This window comes from Ranitomeya imitator, chromosome 1 (genome assembly GCF_032444005.1).
Source record: "Ranitomeya imitator isolate aRanImi1 chromosome 1, aRanImi1.pri, whole genome shotgun sequence".
Lineage (NCBI taxonomy): Eukaryota > Metazoa > Chordata > Amphibia > Anura > Dendrobatidae > Ranitomeya > Ranitomeya imitator.
Genome location: NC_091282.1, coordinates 333,087,142 through 333,104,096, shown reverse-complemented (window position 1 = coordinate 333,104,096; position 16,955 = coordinate 333,087,142). Strand labels below are relative to the sequence as shown.

Genomic DNA, 16,955 nt, shown 5'->3' with positions numbered 1-16,955 from the left:
TAATGGTTAACCATGTGAATATGCCTCTATACACTACTGTGATCCACATATACTAAAGACTTTTTGATTGATGGTGGATAGGTGACTATTATTTAATTGGAGGCATTGCTTCACATATGTATAAAATGTATATGGTCTATCTTACCCTGATAATTATGCACCGTAATAAGTGATGATTATAGATTTACATATTGCTGAGTGTCACTACTATGTGTCCTTATTTTGCACTTTTTATATACAGTACAGACCTAAAGTTTCGACACACCGTCTCATTTAAAGTTTTTTCTGTATTTTCATGACTGAAAATTGTACATTCACACTGAAGGCATCAAAACTATGAATTAACACATGTGGAACTATATACTTAGCAAAAAAGTGTGAAACAACTGAAATTATGTCTTATATTCTAGGTTCTTCAAAGTAACCACCTTTTGCTTTGATGACTGTTTTGCACACTCTTGGCATTCTCTTGATGAGCTTCAAGAGGTAGTCACCGGAAATGGTTTTCACTTCACAGGTGTGCCCTGTCAGGTTTAATAAGTGGGATTTCTTGCCTTATAAATGGGGTTGGGACCATCAGTTGTGTTATGCAGAAGTCTGGTGGATACACAACTGATAGTCCTACTAAATAGACTGTTTTAATTTGTATTATGGCAAGAAAAAAGCAGCTAAGTAAAGAAAAACGAGTTGCCATCATTACTTTAAGAAATGAAGGTCAGTCAGTCCGAAAAATTGGGAAAACTTTGAAAGTGTCCCCAAGTGCAGTGGCAAAAACCATCAAGCGCTACAAAGAAACTAGCTCACATGAGGACAGCAACAGGAAAGGAAAACCAAGAGTCGCCAATGCTTCTGAGGATAAGTTTATCCGAGTCACCAGCCTCAGAAATCGCAGGGTAACAGCAGCTCAGATTAGAGACCAGGTCAATGCCACACAGAGTTCTAGCAGCAGACACATCTCTACAACAACTGTTAAGAGGAGACTTTGTGCAGCAGGCCTTCATGGTAAAATAGCTGCTAGGAAACCACTGCTAAGGACAGGCAACAACCAGAAGAGACTTGTTTGGGCTAAAGAACACAAGAAATGGACATTAGACCAGTGGAAATCTGTGCTTTGATCTGATGAGTCCAAATTTGAGATCTTTAGTTCCAACCACCGTGTCTTTGTGTGACGCAGAAAAGGTGAACAAATGGACTGTACATTCCTGGCTCCCACCGTGAAGCATGGAGGAGGAGATGTGAAGGTGTGGGGGTGCTTTGCTGGTGACACTGTTGGGGATTTATTCAAAACTGAAGGCATACTGAACCAGCATGGCTACCACAGCATCTTGCAGCGGCATGCTATTCCATCCAGTTTGCGTTTAGTTGGACCATCATTTATTTTTCAACAGGACAATGACCCCAAACACACCTCCAGGCTGTGTAAGGGCTATTTGACCGAGAAGGAGTGTGATTGGGTGCTACGTCAGATGACCTGGCCTCCACAGTCACCAGACCTGAACCTAATCGAGATGGTTTGGGGTGAGCTGGACCGCAGAGTGAAGACAAAAGGGCCAACAAGTGCTAAGCATCTATGGGAACTCCTTCAAGATTGTTGAAAGACCATTGCCGGTGACTACCTCTTGAAGCTCATCAAGAGAATGCCAAGAGTGTGCAAAGCAGTCATCAAAGCAAAAGGTGGCTACTTTGAAGAACCAAGAATATAAGACATATTTTCAGTTGGTTCACACTTTTTTGTTAAATATATAATTCCACATGTGTTAATTCACAGTTTTGATGCCTTTAGTGTGAATGTACAATTTTCATAGCAATGAAAATACAGAAAAATCTTTAAATGTCCAAACTTTTGATCTGTACTGTATGTTATGTCATTTTCTGTCCAGATGTGTTAATTAAAATTGTGTACTTTTAAAAAAACAAAAACACTCCTTTGTTCTACTTTTTTGATGAAAAAAAAAAATTAAATTGCACTCATCTGACTTATTCAGTGGTGTGAGCGAGCCCTTAAGGTTGACAGTTGATAACTTCCAAACATGAGACAACCCCTTTAATTAGTAGTTTTCCGATGGTTTAGTTTGGGTTTTTATTAGATTTTAAAATGCAAAGAGTTCTTGGTTCAGGGTAAAATCTTCCCCTTCAGGTTCTGTAAATCAAGTATGAATATTGGACAACAAGTTCATATAAGGTAACAATTTGCGTTACATATAGTATTATCATTGTATCTAACCCACAATACTGGAATCATGTCTGTTTTCTCAAAATTCCATCGTACCTGAGTTAAAGTGCTGAGTGAACCAGTAAAGCAGACTGTGACCAATCCAAGGACAAACAGCTCTCTCCTCCTTCCCAAAATGTCTGGATATTCATCCATGATTGCAGTGATAACAGCTTCAAGGCCTCCAAACTAATCATAACAGATATAGAAAGAGTGTTACTGTTAAAACTGGAATGGTGTTATAGGCAAGTTTTTCTTGAAATTATTGTACAATTGGTGTACAAATGAATGAAAGTATTTTATCATACAGGTGCTTCTCACAAAATTAGAATATCATCAAAAAGTTAATTTATTTTAGTTCTTCAATACAAAAAGTGAAACTCATATATTATATAGAGTCATTACAAACAGAGTGATCTTTTTCAAGTGTTTATTTCTGTTAATGTTGATGATTATGGCTTACAGCCAATGAAAACCTAAAAGTCATTATCTCAGTAAATTAGAATACTTTATAACACCAGCTTGAAGAAATGATTTTAAAATCCAAAATGCTGGCCTACTGAAATGTATAGTCAGTAAATGCACTCAATACTTGGTAAGGGCTCCTTTTGCATCAATTACAGTAAGAGCACAAGAAGAGGATTCAGAGATCCTCCAAAAATTAGAAAAAACAGCAAAACGAGGCAATGTGCAATGTGCAAAGCAGCCACCCCCTCCATTAGTTTGGTAGGTTGAGAGTGGCTGCCTCATCGGTTATGCTGCACCTGTGTAGTCTCCATCTTAACCACATGGGTCCACTGCATCCTGATAGTGCATTTGTTTAGAGGCCTGGGACCTTGATTTCCAAATGAAATGAAAAATGTACTTTCATCTGAAAACAACACCTTGGACCTCTGAGCAACAGTCCAGTTCTTTTTCTCCTTGGGCCAGGTAAGACGCTTCTGGCATTTTCTTTTGGTCATGAGTGTCTTGACACAAGGAAGGAGCATTGCAGCTTTAAGTCGCCTCATCTTGACATGTCACTCTCCGCAAGGAGAAATGTTACTTTTTGGATCCAGGGCAGACGCCTCTCATTCAGCCAAACCAGATCTCCACTTTGCACTGAGGAGGGGCAGTACCCCGAAACACAGTGTCTGCAAATTGAGATCTGGTTTGGCTCTTATCCTAAGTCATGTCACAAGGCTCATTAAAGGGTTGACATTGACTGTTAGGATTGCTACTTCCAATAGGTGGCACTGGAGTTCTAGTCCTCTTCCTCTCTGAAGAGACAATTCACAAGGAATGTGACACTTGTAGGCCATGTCCTGGATAAGTCTCTGTGTGGTGGCTTTTAAAGCAATAATTATGAGTTTCACTTTTTTGCATTGAAGAACTGAAAGAAATTAACTTTTTTATGATATTCTAATGTTGTGAGAAGCAACTGTATATTGAAAGCCTACTGTCAGAAACCACCTCTTGAAATTGTGTTAAAGGGGTCTTTAGGTACTTTAATATTGATGGGCTATTCTTTGGATAAGTAATCGATAGCATTTTGGTGGGGGTGCAACACCCAGCACCCCCTCCAAGCAGCTATTCCTGGTGCCAACGGCGGACGGATGTGATTAGCTGTAGAGCTGCACAGGTCCGTCAACTGTATAGTGGACATGTAAAGTTACTGTAAATCCGTCCCTATTAAAATGGGTATTGGTGGATGTGCAGTACCACGCTGTAGCCTCTATGTAGTTGACAGAGCTGTGCTTTTACAAATCGCCTCTCGCATCCAGAACAGCTGATTGGCAGGAGTGACGAGTGACCCCCACCGATCTGATATTGATGTCCTATCAACATTATTATCATAGCTATCAACATTATTATGATAGCTATCAATATTAAAGTATCAGGTAACCACATTTTCTAAATTATTCCCTTAGCCAAATCTCCTAGCATTCACATGGTATGTTCATGCACCCAGCTCTCCAGCTTTGTCTGTCTATGAAGTGCACATAGTACATCACCCAAGTTTCCACACAGACTTTCCTCTGCTCCTAGCATTCACATGGTATGTTCATGCACCCAGCTCTCCAGCTTTGTCTGTCTATGAAGTGCACATAGTACATCACCCAACTTTCCACACAGACTTTCCTCTGCTCCTAGCATTCACATGGTATGCCTTTCAGCTAACCCCAGTTTACCCCAGTGTTATTTATGACCTTGTTTACTCAATGCTTGATTGTATGCATCTGGTCCACCCTTAATTCTCTGACCAAGATGAGCAGAGACCACTCCTCTCTGCTTCACACCTAAATGCACTTAGTTTTACATATATTGCATAGTACAAGTCTGCAATGACTTTAGTCTGCTGTGTGATTCCTAGAAGTGTGTCCTAGAAGTGTGACGATTAATTTAGAATTAAAACCAGAATTGAACCAGAAGGGAACTGAAGGTAACTGGCCAGTCACTGTAAACAATGTTTCTGTTTGTTGTCACTCTCACCCCTATAATCCTTCACTTTCTGCAAGCTCCCCTAATCCCTACTCCTAGTAAAGAACTGTTCATCTCTTCCTCAATCCTCCCCATTCATCTCATCTCCTCCTCAGAACTGTTCCTTAACATACAATCCTCTGTCTCCAAGGACAGACAGCCACCTCATGCCCTCTCCTGCTCCCACCTGCTAACACTTTCTCTGCTCCTTCTCACTGCTGGTGATATCTCTCCAAATCCTGTTCCTCCTCACCACATCCCCACAGTCAGTTCTATCTTCCATCCACGCTCCATCACAAATTTCCGTAACCTCTCTAACCTTATACCCATTCGCCCAGCCCCCACTTCCCCAGTCCCACTAACAGGAGCTCTGTGGAACGCTCGCTCTGTCTGCAACAAGCTTTCCTACATCCACGATCTTTTTGTTACTACCAAACTTTCCTTCCTCGCCATCACTGAAACCTGGCTCACCCCTTCTGACACAGCCTCTCCTACTGCACTTTCCTATGGTGGCTTCCACCTTTCTCACACACCCCGCCCCAGCAGCAAGCATGGCGGAGGAGTTGGTTTTCTCCTGTCAGATACCGTAACTGCTCCTTCACCCCAATCCCACTGCCACCCTCTGTTACTCTCCCTTCCTTTGAGGTGCACTCTGCACGCATCTATGCCCCCACCAACCTCCAACTGGCTGTCATTTACCACCCCCTAGGGCCAGCCACCACCTTCTTTAACCACTTCACCACCTGGCTACTTCATTTCCTTTCTGCGGACATCCCCACTATCATCATGGGCGACTTCTACATCCCCATTGACACTTCCCTCTCAGCTGCCACTAAACTTCTATCTCTTACTTCCTCCTTCGGCATCACTCAATGGTCTTCTGCAGCCACTCAAAAAGATGGTCACACATTGGACCTCATCTTCACCCGCCTCTGCTCCCTATCTAACCTCTCTAAGTCACCTCTTCCTCTTTCTAACCACAATCTACTCACATTCTCTTCCCTCTCCACTCCTTGACTACAATCCCCACCCCACAAACTTGTACACCCTCGCAGAAATCTTAAACACCTTGATCTACATTCACTCTCTGAATCCCTCCTCCCTCTCACAGACATAAGTTCCCTACACAATGCGGATGACGCTGCCGCTCTATATAACACCACAATAGCTGCAGCTTTGGAATCTCTTGCCCCTCTCACACATACCAAAGCTCGCAAAATCAACAGACAGCCCTGGCACACCAGCCTGACCAAAGAACTGAGGCGAGCTTCCAAGGCTGCAGAGTAAAGATGGAAAAGATCCCACTCCAGCGAGCACTTTATCGCATTCAAACAGTGCCTCACTAATTTCAAGACCACACTCGCCACAACTAAACAAACCTACTCCTCATCTTTCATATCCTCCCTGTCTCACAACCCTAAACAGTTATTTAACACCTTCAACTCTCTCCTCCGTCCCCCAGCACCTCCTCCCTCCCCACTCATCTCAGCTGAAGACTTTGCCTCATTTTTCAAGCAGAAGATTGAGAACATCAGAGACAGTTTTAGTCGACAACCCCCAGAGCCCTCCCTCCACCTCGAAAACCAACTTCTCCACCATTACAGAAGATCGACTCTCCACTCTACTCTCAAGATCGCATCTCACCACCTGTGCACTTGACCCGATCCCTTCCCACTTCATCCCAAACCTCGCCACAGTCTTCATCCCAACTCTAACCCATCTCTTCAACCTATCACTAACAACTGGTGTTTTCCCCTCAAGCTTTAAACATGCCTCAATCACACCTATCCTTAAAAAGCCCTCTCTTGTCCCATCCTCTGTATCTAGCTATCGCCCTATATCACTTCTCCCCTATGCCTCTAAACTACTGGAACACCACGTCCATCTTGGACTGTCCTCCCATCTATCTTCCTGTTCCCTTTTTGACCGCTTACAATCAGGCTTCCGGTCACACCACTCCACTGGAACTACCCTAACTAAGGTCACCAATGACCTATTAACCGCCAAGAGCAAGCGACACTACTCTATTCTCCTCCTCCTGGACCTGTCCTCTGCCTTTGACACAGTGGACCATTCCCTATTACTACAGATCCTCTCATTCCTTGGCATCACAGACTTGGCCCTATCCTGGATCTCATCATACCTAACTGACCGAACATTCAGCGTCTCCCATTCACACACCACCTCCTCACCTCGCCCCCTATCTGTCGGAGTCCCGCAAGGTTCAGTTCTAGGGCCCCTGCTCTTCTCCATTTACACTTTTGGCCTGGGACAGCTCATAGAATCTCACGGTTTTCAGTATCATCTCTATGCTGATGACACACAGATCTACATCTCTGGGCCAGATATCACTACCCTACTAACCAGAATCCCTCAATGTCTATCCGCTATTTCATCCTTCTTCTCCGCTAAATTTCTAAAACTTAACATGGACAAAACAGAATCAATTGTCTTTCCCCCAACTCATGCGACCCCCCCCCAACAAACCTATCCATTACAGTAAACGGCTGCCCACTCTCCCCAGTCCCACAAGCTCGCTGTCTCGGGGTAATCCTTGACACTGATCTCTCCTTCAAACCGTATATCCAAGCCCTTTCCACTTCCTGCCGCCTTCAACTCAAAAATATTTCACGGATCCGTACATTCCTAAACCAAGAATCTGCACAAACCCTAGTGCATGCCCTCATCATCTCCTGCCTCGACTACTGTAACCTCCTGCTCTGTGGCCTCCCTTCTAACACTCTCACACCCCTCCAATCTATTCCAAAACTCAGCTGCCCGACTAATCCACCTGTCCCCCCGCTATTCCCCGGCCTCTCCCCTCTGTCAATCCCTTCACTAGCTCCCCATTACCCAGAGACTCCAGTCCAAAAGCCTAACCATAACATACAAAGCCATCCACAACCCGTCTCCTCCATACATCTGTGACCTCGTCTCCCGGTACTTTCCTGCACGCAACCTCCGATCCTCACAAGATCTCCTTCTCTACTCCCCTCTCATCTCCTCTTCCCACAATCGCATGCAAGATTTCTCTCGCGCATCACCCCTACTCTGGAACTCTCTACCACAACATATCAGACTCTCACCTACCATCGAACCCTTCAAAAAGAACCTGAACACCTACCTCTTCCGGCAAGCCTACAACCTGCCGTAACCACCGATCGACCAAACCACTGCACGACCAGCTCTATCCTCACCTACTGTATCCTCACCCATCCCTTGTAGATTGTGAGCCCTCGCGGGCAGGGTCCTCTCTCCTCCTGTACCAGTTGTGACTTGTATTGTTCAAGATTATTGTACCTGTTTTTATTATGTATACCCCTCCTCACATGTAAAGCGCCATGGAATAAATGGCGCTATAATAATAAATAATAATAATAATAATCTTTGATTGCTTTCAATAATACTTGTTTACTGGCAGTAAAAATCTATTTTGATTGTTTTGGAATGTATGTATGGAAGGGATAGGAAGAATATGAATTTGATGGTACATGGTTTGACTTACTGTACTATCCAATCCGAGAGTAATCATCATCAGGAAAAATATAATAGCAAAGAAAGTTGATCCGACCATGTTAGCAATTGCTTCTGGATATGTTATAAATAGAAGGCTAGGTCCTATCAAGAAAACATACAAAATAATGCAAAGCATATTAAACCATGTTCTCACTTCATAGTTGTTAAATAGCACATTGTGCTGTAAGTTATGATAAATAAAGGTCACACTTTCGAGTATTATTAATTACATAGCTACATATTATACATGAAAAATCCATCATATTTACAATTTTCTATCTAACCTTTATGTTGCTTTTATTTTTTCAGCTTGTTTTTACTTTGTTTGTGTAAGGCTGGTTTCACACTTGCGTTTTCATCTGCAGCGTTTTTACTGCAAAAAAACGCATGCGTTCTTTTCCCTATCTTTAACATTAAAAACGCATGCGTTTTTTTGTATACGCGTTTGGTCGCGTTTATGAACGCATGCGTTTTTTTTTCTGCATGCATTCATTTGCAGAAATGCAACATGTAGTAATTTTTGCGTTTTTTCGCGGCAAAAAAACCTATTGATGTCTATGTAAACGCATGCATTTTTAAGCACATGCGTTTGTTTGCATTAAAAACGCATGCGTTTTTATAAAAAAAAAAACAGAAAACACTAATATGCCACCCCCCACCATAAAGGTGATAAAGGGATCCTAACCCTAACCCTTACCCTAAAGGCTTTCTAACCCTAACCCTAACACTAACCCTAACCCTAAAGGGATCCTAACCCTATCCCTAACCCTATCCCTAACCCTAACCCTACCTCTAACGCTAACCCTACCCCTAACCCTAACCCTAAAGGGATCCTAACCCTAGCCCTACCCCTAACCCTAACCCTAAAGGGATCCTAACCCTAACCCTAATCCCTTTAGGGTTAGGGTTAGGGTTAGGATCCCTTTAGGCTTAAGGTTAGGGGTAGGGTTAGGGTTAGGATCCCTTTAGGGTTAGGGTTAGGGTTATGATCCCTACCCCTAACCCTACCCCTAACCCTAACCCTAACCATTTCTGTTTATAGTGCGTTTTTTACTTTATTTTGATGATTGGCAGCTGTCACACATTTCTCAGCATGCGTTTAAAAAACGCAAACGCATGAAAAAACGCATGTAAACACGTCAAAACGCCGCGTTTTTTTCACCACATGCAAAAACGCATGCTTCAAAAAAACGCAGCGTTTGCACGCGTTTACATGCGTTTTTTCACCATGCTTTTTTTTTTAAAACGCATGCATTTTGAAACGTAAGTGTGAAACCAGCCTAAAGTCAGCACTGATTGGCTGCAGGGATTGAGTGACATAATGATGTAACTCAATCCCTGGGAGAGACAGCACAGACACCACTGGAAAGGCCCCGGCACCAGAGACGAGTATATGTATTATTTTGGGTGGAAACATAGGCATTCAGAAGGAGTTGCCCAATTAGTCGACAACCCCATTGAAACCTTGAAACTGTTAACAAGTTGGCGTTGACAGTTCTGATATTTTATCATATGTCTGTATTTATATATTTCAGTACATAATAAACCAGCTTAAAATTAGAGTCACAAAAGTATCCTACAAACAAAAACAACAACATTAAAGACCACAATACATAAAGTTATATAGATGTCTTTCTTAAAGGGTTATTCAAAACTAAAGCAGCAGTGCGAAATAGGTATAACATTCACAATGTATGAGCATTGGCTCACGGCGTCCAGTGTCTTTGCGCATGCGCGGTCGCGTCTCCTCCATCGCTGAGCCCTCTGGGAGGTCGCGACCCGATGGCTCCGCCCCAACATGGCGGCGCCCATCTGGTATTTCTTCCCGACGTCTTTCCAGGTAAGACGCCTTTGCTTTGTAGGTGCTCTGTCTGCTGTCAGCGTTCCTATGCCCTAGGCTCCCTAGTCTTAGTATCTCTTCCCTGCTTGGTTCTTCTGTGTCTCTGCTCAGTGTTCCTGCTGTGTCCTGCCTAGTTCCCTGTTCCTGCCGTGTCCTGCCAAGTCCTGTGTTCCTGCCGTGTCCTGCCTAGTTCCGTGTTCCTGCCGTGTCCTGCCAAGTCCTGTGTTCCTGCCGTGTCCTGCCAAGTTCCGTGTTCCTGCCGTTTCCTGCCCAGTTCCATGTTCCTGCCGTTTCCTGCCAAGTTCCGTGTTCCTGCCGTGTCCTGCCCAGTTCCGTGTTCCTGCCAAGTTCCGTGTTCCTGCCGTGTCTTGCCAAGTCCTGTGTTCCTGCCGTGTCCTGCCTAGTCCTGAGTCCCTGCCGTGTCCTGCTTTGTCTCGTGTTCCTGTCGTATTCAGCTAAGTCCTGTTTTCCTATTGTTCCCCGCCATTCCTATAGCTCTGTGGTCTTTTTCTTTCTCTCGGGTCGTCCCTTTGGCTCTAGCTGTTGTGTGTTATGAACTGGTGATTCAGAAACACAATGGACCTGGTGGTTAAGAGCACACAAGTGACCTGATAGTTACAAATAACATAGGACAAGCTCTGAGACATGGGAACTCTGCTGACCGCAATTCCTAATCCTATCAAACCACACTAGAGGTAGCCGTGGATTGCTCCTAACGCTCCCTATGCAACTCGGCACAGCCTGAGAAACTAGCTAGCCCTGAAGACAGAAAAATAAGCCTACCTTGCCTCAGAGAAATTTCCCAAAGGAAAAGGCAGCCCCCCACATATAATGACTGTGAGTTAAGATGAAAATACAAACACAGAGATGAAATAGATTTTAGCAAAGTGAGGCCCGACTTACTGAATAGACCGAGGATAGGAAAGATAGCTTTGCGGTCAGCACAAAAACCTACAATCAACCACGCAGAGGGCGCAAAAAGACCCTCCGTACCGACTAACGGCACGGAGGTGCTCCCTCTGCGTCCCAGAGCTTCCAGCAAGCAAGAAAAACCAATATAGCAAGCTGGACAGAAAAAATAGCAAACAAAAGTAACACAAGCAGAACTTAGCTTATGCAGGGCAGACAGGCCACAAGAACGATCCAGGAGAGAGCAAGACCAATACTGGAACATTGACTGGAGGCCAGGAACAAAGAACTAGGTGGAGTTAAATAGAGCAGCACCTAACGACTTAACCTCGTCACCTGAGGAAGGAAACTCAGAAGCCGCAGCCCCACTCACATCCACCAGAGGAAGCTCATAGACAGAACCAGCCGAAGTACCACTCATGACAACAGGAGGGAGCTTGACCACAGAATTCACAACAGTATCCCCCCCTTGAGGAGGGGTCACCGAACCCTCACCAGAGCCCCCAGGCCGACCAGGATGAGCCAAATGAAAGGTACGAACCAGATCGGCAGCATGAACATCAGAGGCAAAGACCCAGGAATTATCTTCCTGACCATAACCCTTCCACTTAACCAGGTACTGAAGTTTCCGTCTCGAAATACGAGAATCCAAAATCTTCTCCACTATATAATCCAACTCCCCCTCAACCAAAACCGGGGCAGGAGGATCAACGGATGGAACCACAGGTGCCACGTATCTCCGCAACAATGACCTATGGAATACGTTATGGATGGAAAAAGAAGCTGGAAGGGTCAAACGAAAAGACACAGGATTAAGAACCTCAGAAATCCTATACGGACCAATGAAACGAGGCTTAAACTTAGGAGAGGAAACTTTCATAGGAATATAACGAGATGACAACCAAACCAAATCCCCAACACGAAGTCGGGGACCCACACAGCGCCTGCGGTTAGCGAAACGTTGAGCCTTCTCCTGAGACAATGTCAAATTGTCCACCACATGAGTCCAAATCTGCTGCAACCTATGCACCACAGTATCCACACCAGGACAGTCAGAAGACTCAACCTGCCCTGAAGAGAAACGAGGATGGAAACCAGAATTGCAGAAAAACGGCGAAACCAAAGTAGCCGAGCTGGCCCGATTATTAAGGGCGAACTCAGCCAAAGGCAAAAAGGACACACAATCATCCTGATCGGCAGAAACAAAACATCTCAGATATGTTTCCAAGGTCTGATTGGTTCGTTCAGTCTGGCCATTTGTCTGAGGATGGAAAGCCGAGGATAAAGACAAATCAATGCCCATCCTAGCACAAAAGGCTCGCCAAAACCTCGAAACAAACTGGGAACCTCTGTCAGAAACGATGTTCTCCGGAATGCCATGTAAACGAACCACATGCCGGAAGAACAATGGCACCAAATCAGAGGAGGAAGGTAATTTAGACAAGGGTACCAAATGGACCATCTTAGAGAAGCGATCACAAACAACCCAAATGACCGACATTTTTTGAGAGACGGGGAGATCCGAAATAAAATCCATAGAGATATGTGTCCAGGGCCTCTTCGGGACTGGCAAGGGCAAAAGCAACCCACTGGCACGATAACAGCAGGGCTTAGCCCGAGCACAAATCCCACAGGACTGCACAAACGAACGCACATCCCGCGACAGAGACGGCCACCAAAAGGATCTAGCCACCAAATCTCTGGTACCAAAGATTCCAGGATGACCAGCCAACATCGAACAATGAACCTCAGAGATAACTCTACTCGTCCATTTATCAGGGACAAACAGTTTCTCCGCTGGGCAACGGTCAGGTCTATTAGCCTGAAATTTTTGCAGCACCCGCCGCAAATCAGGGGAGATGGCAGACAAAATTACCCCCTCTTTGAGAATACCCGCCGGCTCAGACAAACCCGGAGAGTCGGGCACAAAACTCCTAGACAGGGCATCCGCCTTCACATTTTTAGAGCCCGGAAGGTACGAAACCACAAAGTCAAAACGGGAGAAAAACAGCGACCAACGAGCCTGTCTAGGATTCAACCGTTTGGCAGACTCGAGATAAGTCAAGTTCTTGTGATCAGTCAAGACCACCACGCGATGCTTAGCTCCTTCAAGCCAATGACGCCACTCCTCGAATGCCCACTTCATGGCCAGCAACTCTCGATTGCCAACATCATAATTACGCTCAGCAGGCGAAAACTTCCTGGAAAAGAAGGTGCATGGTTTCATCACCGAGCCATCAGAACTTCTTTGCGACAAAACAGCCCCTGCTCCAATCTCAGAAGCATCAACCTCGACCTGGAACGGGAGCGAAACATCTGGTTGGCACAACACAGGGGCAGAAGAAAAACGACGCTTCAACTCTTGAAAAGCTTCCACAGCAGCAGAAGACCAATTGACCACATCAGCACCCTTCTTGGTTAAATCAGTCAACGGTTTAGCAATACTAGAAAAATTATTGATGAAGCGACGATAAAAATTAGCAAAACCCAGGAACTTTTGCAGACTCTTCAGAGATGTCGGCTGAGTCCAATCATAAATGGCCTGAACTTTAACAGGGTCCATCTCGATAGTAGAAGGGGAAAAAATGAAACCCAAAAATGAAACCTTCTGAACACCAAAGAGACACTTTGACCCCTTCACAAACAAAGAATTCGCACGCAGGACCTGGAACACCATTCTGACCTGCCTCACGTGAGACTCCCAATCATCCGAGAAGACCAAAATATCATCCAAGTATACAATCAGGAATTTATCCAGGTACTCTCGGAAGATGTCATGCATAAAGGACTGAAACACTGATGGAGCATTAGAAAGCCCGAATGGCATAACCAGGTACTCAAAATGGCCCTCGGGCGTATTAAATGCCGTTTTCCATTCATCGCCCTGTTTAATACGCACAAGATTATACGCACCACGAAGATCTATCTTGGTGAACCAACTAGCCCCCTTAATCCGAGCAAACAAATCAGACAGCAGCGGCAAGGGGTACTGAAATTTGACCGTGATTTTATTTAGAAGACGGTAATCAATACAAGGTCTCAGCGAACCATCCTTCTTGGCCACAAAAAAGAACCCTGCTCCCAATGGCGACGACGACGGGCGAATATGACCCTTCTCCAAAGATTCCTTTACGTAACTCCGCATAGCGGCGTGCTCAGGCACAGACAAATTAAACAGTCGACCTTTAGGAAACTTATTACCAGGAATCAAATCGATAGCACAATCACAATCCCTATGCGGAGGTAGGGCACTGGACTTGGGCTCATCAAATACATCCCGGTTATCCGACAAGAACTCTGGGACCTCAGAAGGGGTGGATGATGAAATAGACAGAAATGGAACATCACCATGTACCCCCTGACAACCCCAGCTGGACACAGACATTGATTTCCAATCCAATACTGGGTTATGGACTTGTAGCCATGGCAACCCCAACACGACCACATCATGCAGATTATGCAACACCAAAAAGCGAATATCCTCCTGATGCGCAGGAGCCATGCACATGGTCAGCTGGGTCCAGTACTGAGGCTTATTCTTGGCCAAAGGCGTAGCATCAATTCCTCTCAATGGAATAGGATACTGCAAGGGCTCCAAGAAAAACCCACAGCGCCTAGCATACTCCAAGTCCATCAAATTCAGGGCAGCGCCTGAATCCACAAATGCCATGACAGAATAGGATGACAAAGAGCAGATCAAAGTAACGGACAAAGGAAATTTCGACTGTACCGTACCAATGGTGGCAGACCTAGCGAACCGCTTAGTGCGCTTAGGACAATCGGAGATAGCATGAGTGGAATCACCACAGTAAAAACACAACCCATTCTGACATCTGTGTTCTTGCCGTTCAGCTCTGGTCAAAGTCCTATCGCACTGCATAGGCTCAGGTCCATGCTCAGATAATACCGCCAAATGGTGCACAGTCTTACGCTCACGCAAGCGTCGACCGATCTGAATGGCCAAAGACATAGACTCATTCAGACCAGCAGGCATAGGAAATCCCACCATGACATCCTTAAGGGCTTCAGAGAGACCTTTTCTGAAAATTGCTGCCAGCGCACATTCATTTCATTGAGTGAGCACAGACCACTTCCTAAACTTCTGACAATATATCTCTACCTCATCCTGACCCTGACACAGAGCCAGCAAGATTTTCTCTGCCTGATCCACTGAATTAGGTTCATCATACAGCAATCCGAGCGCCAGAAAAAACACATCAATATTACATAATTCAGGATCTCCTGGCGCAAGGGAAAATGCCCAGTCTTGAGGGTCGCCACGTAATAAAGAAATAATGATCTTAACTTGTTGTACTGGGTCACCAGAGGAACGGGGTTTCAAAGCCAGAAACAGTTTGCAATTATTTTTGAAATTCAGAAACTTAGCTCTATCTCCAGAAAATAACTCAGGAATAGGAATTCTAGGTTCTAACATAGATTTCTGAACCATAATGTCTTGAATTTTTTGTACTTTTGCAGTGAGATTATCCACACAAGAAGACAGACCTTTAATGTCCATCACTACACCTGTGTCCTGAACCATCCAAATGTCTAGGGGAAAAGAAAGACAAAACACAGTGCAAAGAAAAAAAAATGGTCTCAGAACTTCTCTTTTCCCTCTATTGAGAAGTATTAGTACTTTGGGCCTCCAGTACTGTTATGAACTGGTGATTCAGAAACACAATGGACCTGGTGGTTAAGAGCACACAAGTGACCTGATAGTTACAAATAACATAGGACAAGCTCTGAGACGTGGGAACTCTGCTGACCGCAATTCCTAATCCTATCAAACCACACTAGAGGTAGCCGTGGATTGCTCCTAACGCTCTCTATGCAACTCGGCACAGCCTGAGAAACTAGCTAGCCCTGAAGACAGAAAAATAAGCCTACCTTGCCTCAGAGAAATTCCCCAAAGGAAAAGGCAGCCCCCCACATATAATGACTGTGAGTTAAGATTAAAATACAAACACAGAGATGAAATAGATTTTAGCAAAGTGAGGCCCGACTTACTGAATAGACCGAGGATAGGAAAGATAGCTTTGCGGTCAGCACAAAAACCTACAAACAACCACGCAGAGGGCGCAAAAAGACCCTCCGTACTGAATAACGGCACGGAGGTGCTCCCTCTGCATCCCAGAGCTTCCAGCAAGCAAGAAAAACCAATATAGCAAGCTGGACAGAAAAAATAGCAAACAAAAGTAACACAAGCAGAACTTAGCTTATGCAGGGCAGACAGGCCACAAGAACGATCCAGGAGAGAGCAAGACCAATACTGGAACATTGACTGGAGGCCAGGAACAAAGAACTAGGTGGAGTTAAATAGAGCAGCACCTAACGACTTAACCTCGTCACCTGAGGAAGGAAACTCAGAAGCCGCAGCCCCACTCACATCCACCAAAGGAAGCTCATAGACAGAACCAGCCGAAGTACCACTCATGACCACAGGAGGGAGCTTGACCACAGAATTCACAACAGTTGTGTCTCCATTCCCCCGAGGTCCTGCTCCTAACACTCCCTGTATAGGGGGTGGTTCCATCTGGTCCGCTCGACCCCGGGGGCTCTAGAGTCACGACCCAGAGGGTCCACTCTCAGATTCCTTTCCGAATCCTTACAGTAAGCAAAGGTCATGGACCCCGCTGGGGCCTCTGCTGCGCAAAAGGAGCTACTCTTTTTGTGGGAGAATCAGTCCCGTATTATGTCCTTCATGAAGGCAATGGATTCTTGCCTTTCTACGCTCCAGCCCTCTGATCCTGGCAACGCTGCTCTACTCGCTGGCTTACAGCAAGAGTTAGCCCAGCAGTGTGACACCCAGGCTCATATCCTCAGTTATATGTCTTCGATAGACTATCGGCTGCTTTCTATTCAAACAGCCGCTTCTGCTTCTACTTCCCACCCTCCACCCCGCTTGGCTAAACCACCTCGGTACAATGGGGATCCTAAATTCTGCCGAGGTTTTTTAAACCAATGCCGTCTTCACTTTGAGCTTCAGCCCCAGCATTACCCAACTGATCGGGCCAA

General features: G+C 45.0%; 1 protein-coding gene across 2 annotated transcripts in view; it reads right to left on the bottom strand.

Moving 5' to 3' along the window:
- The window catches only part of LOC138671222 (sodium-dependent serotonin transporter-like), a 316,922-nt gene that overhangs the window by 49,127 nt on the left and 250,840 nt on the right, over window positions 1–16,955 (bottom strand). For both annotated transcript variants that reach the window (XM_069759212.1, XM_069759204.1), the window contains 2 exons: window positions 8,178–8,290; window positions 2,270–2,401 (listed from right to left, as the gene is read on the bottom strand). In XM_069759212.1, coding sequence (XP_069615313.1) covers window positions 2,270–2,401; window positions 8,178–8,290 — 245 coding nt within the window. The remainder of the gene's footprint in view (window positions 1–2,269; window positions 2,402–8,177; window positions 8,291–16,955) is intronic.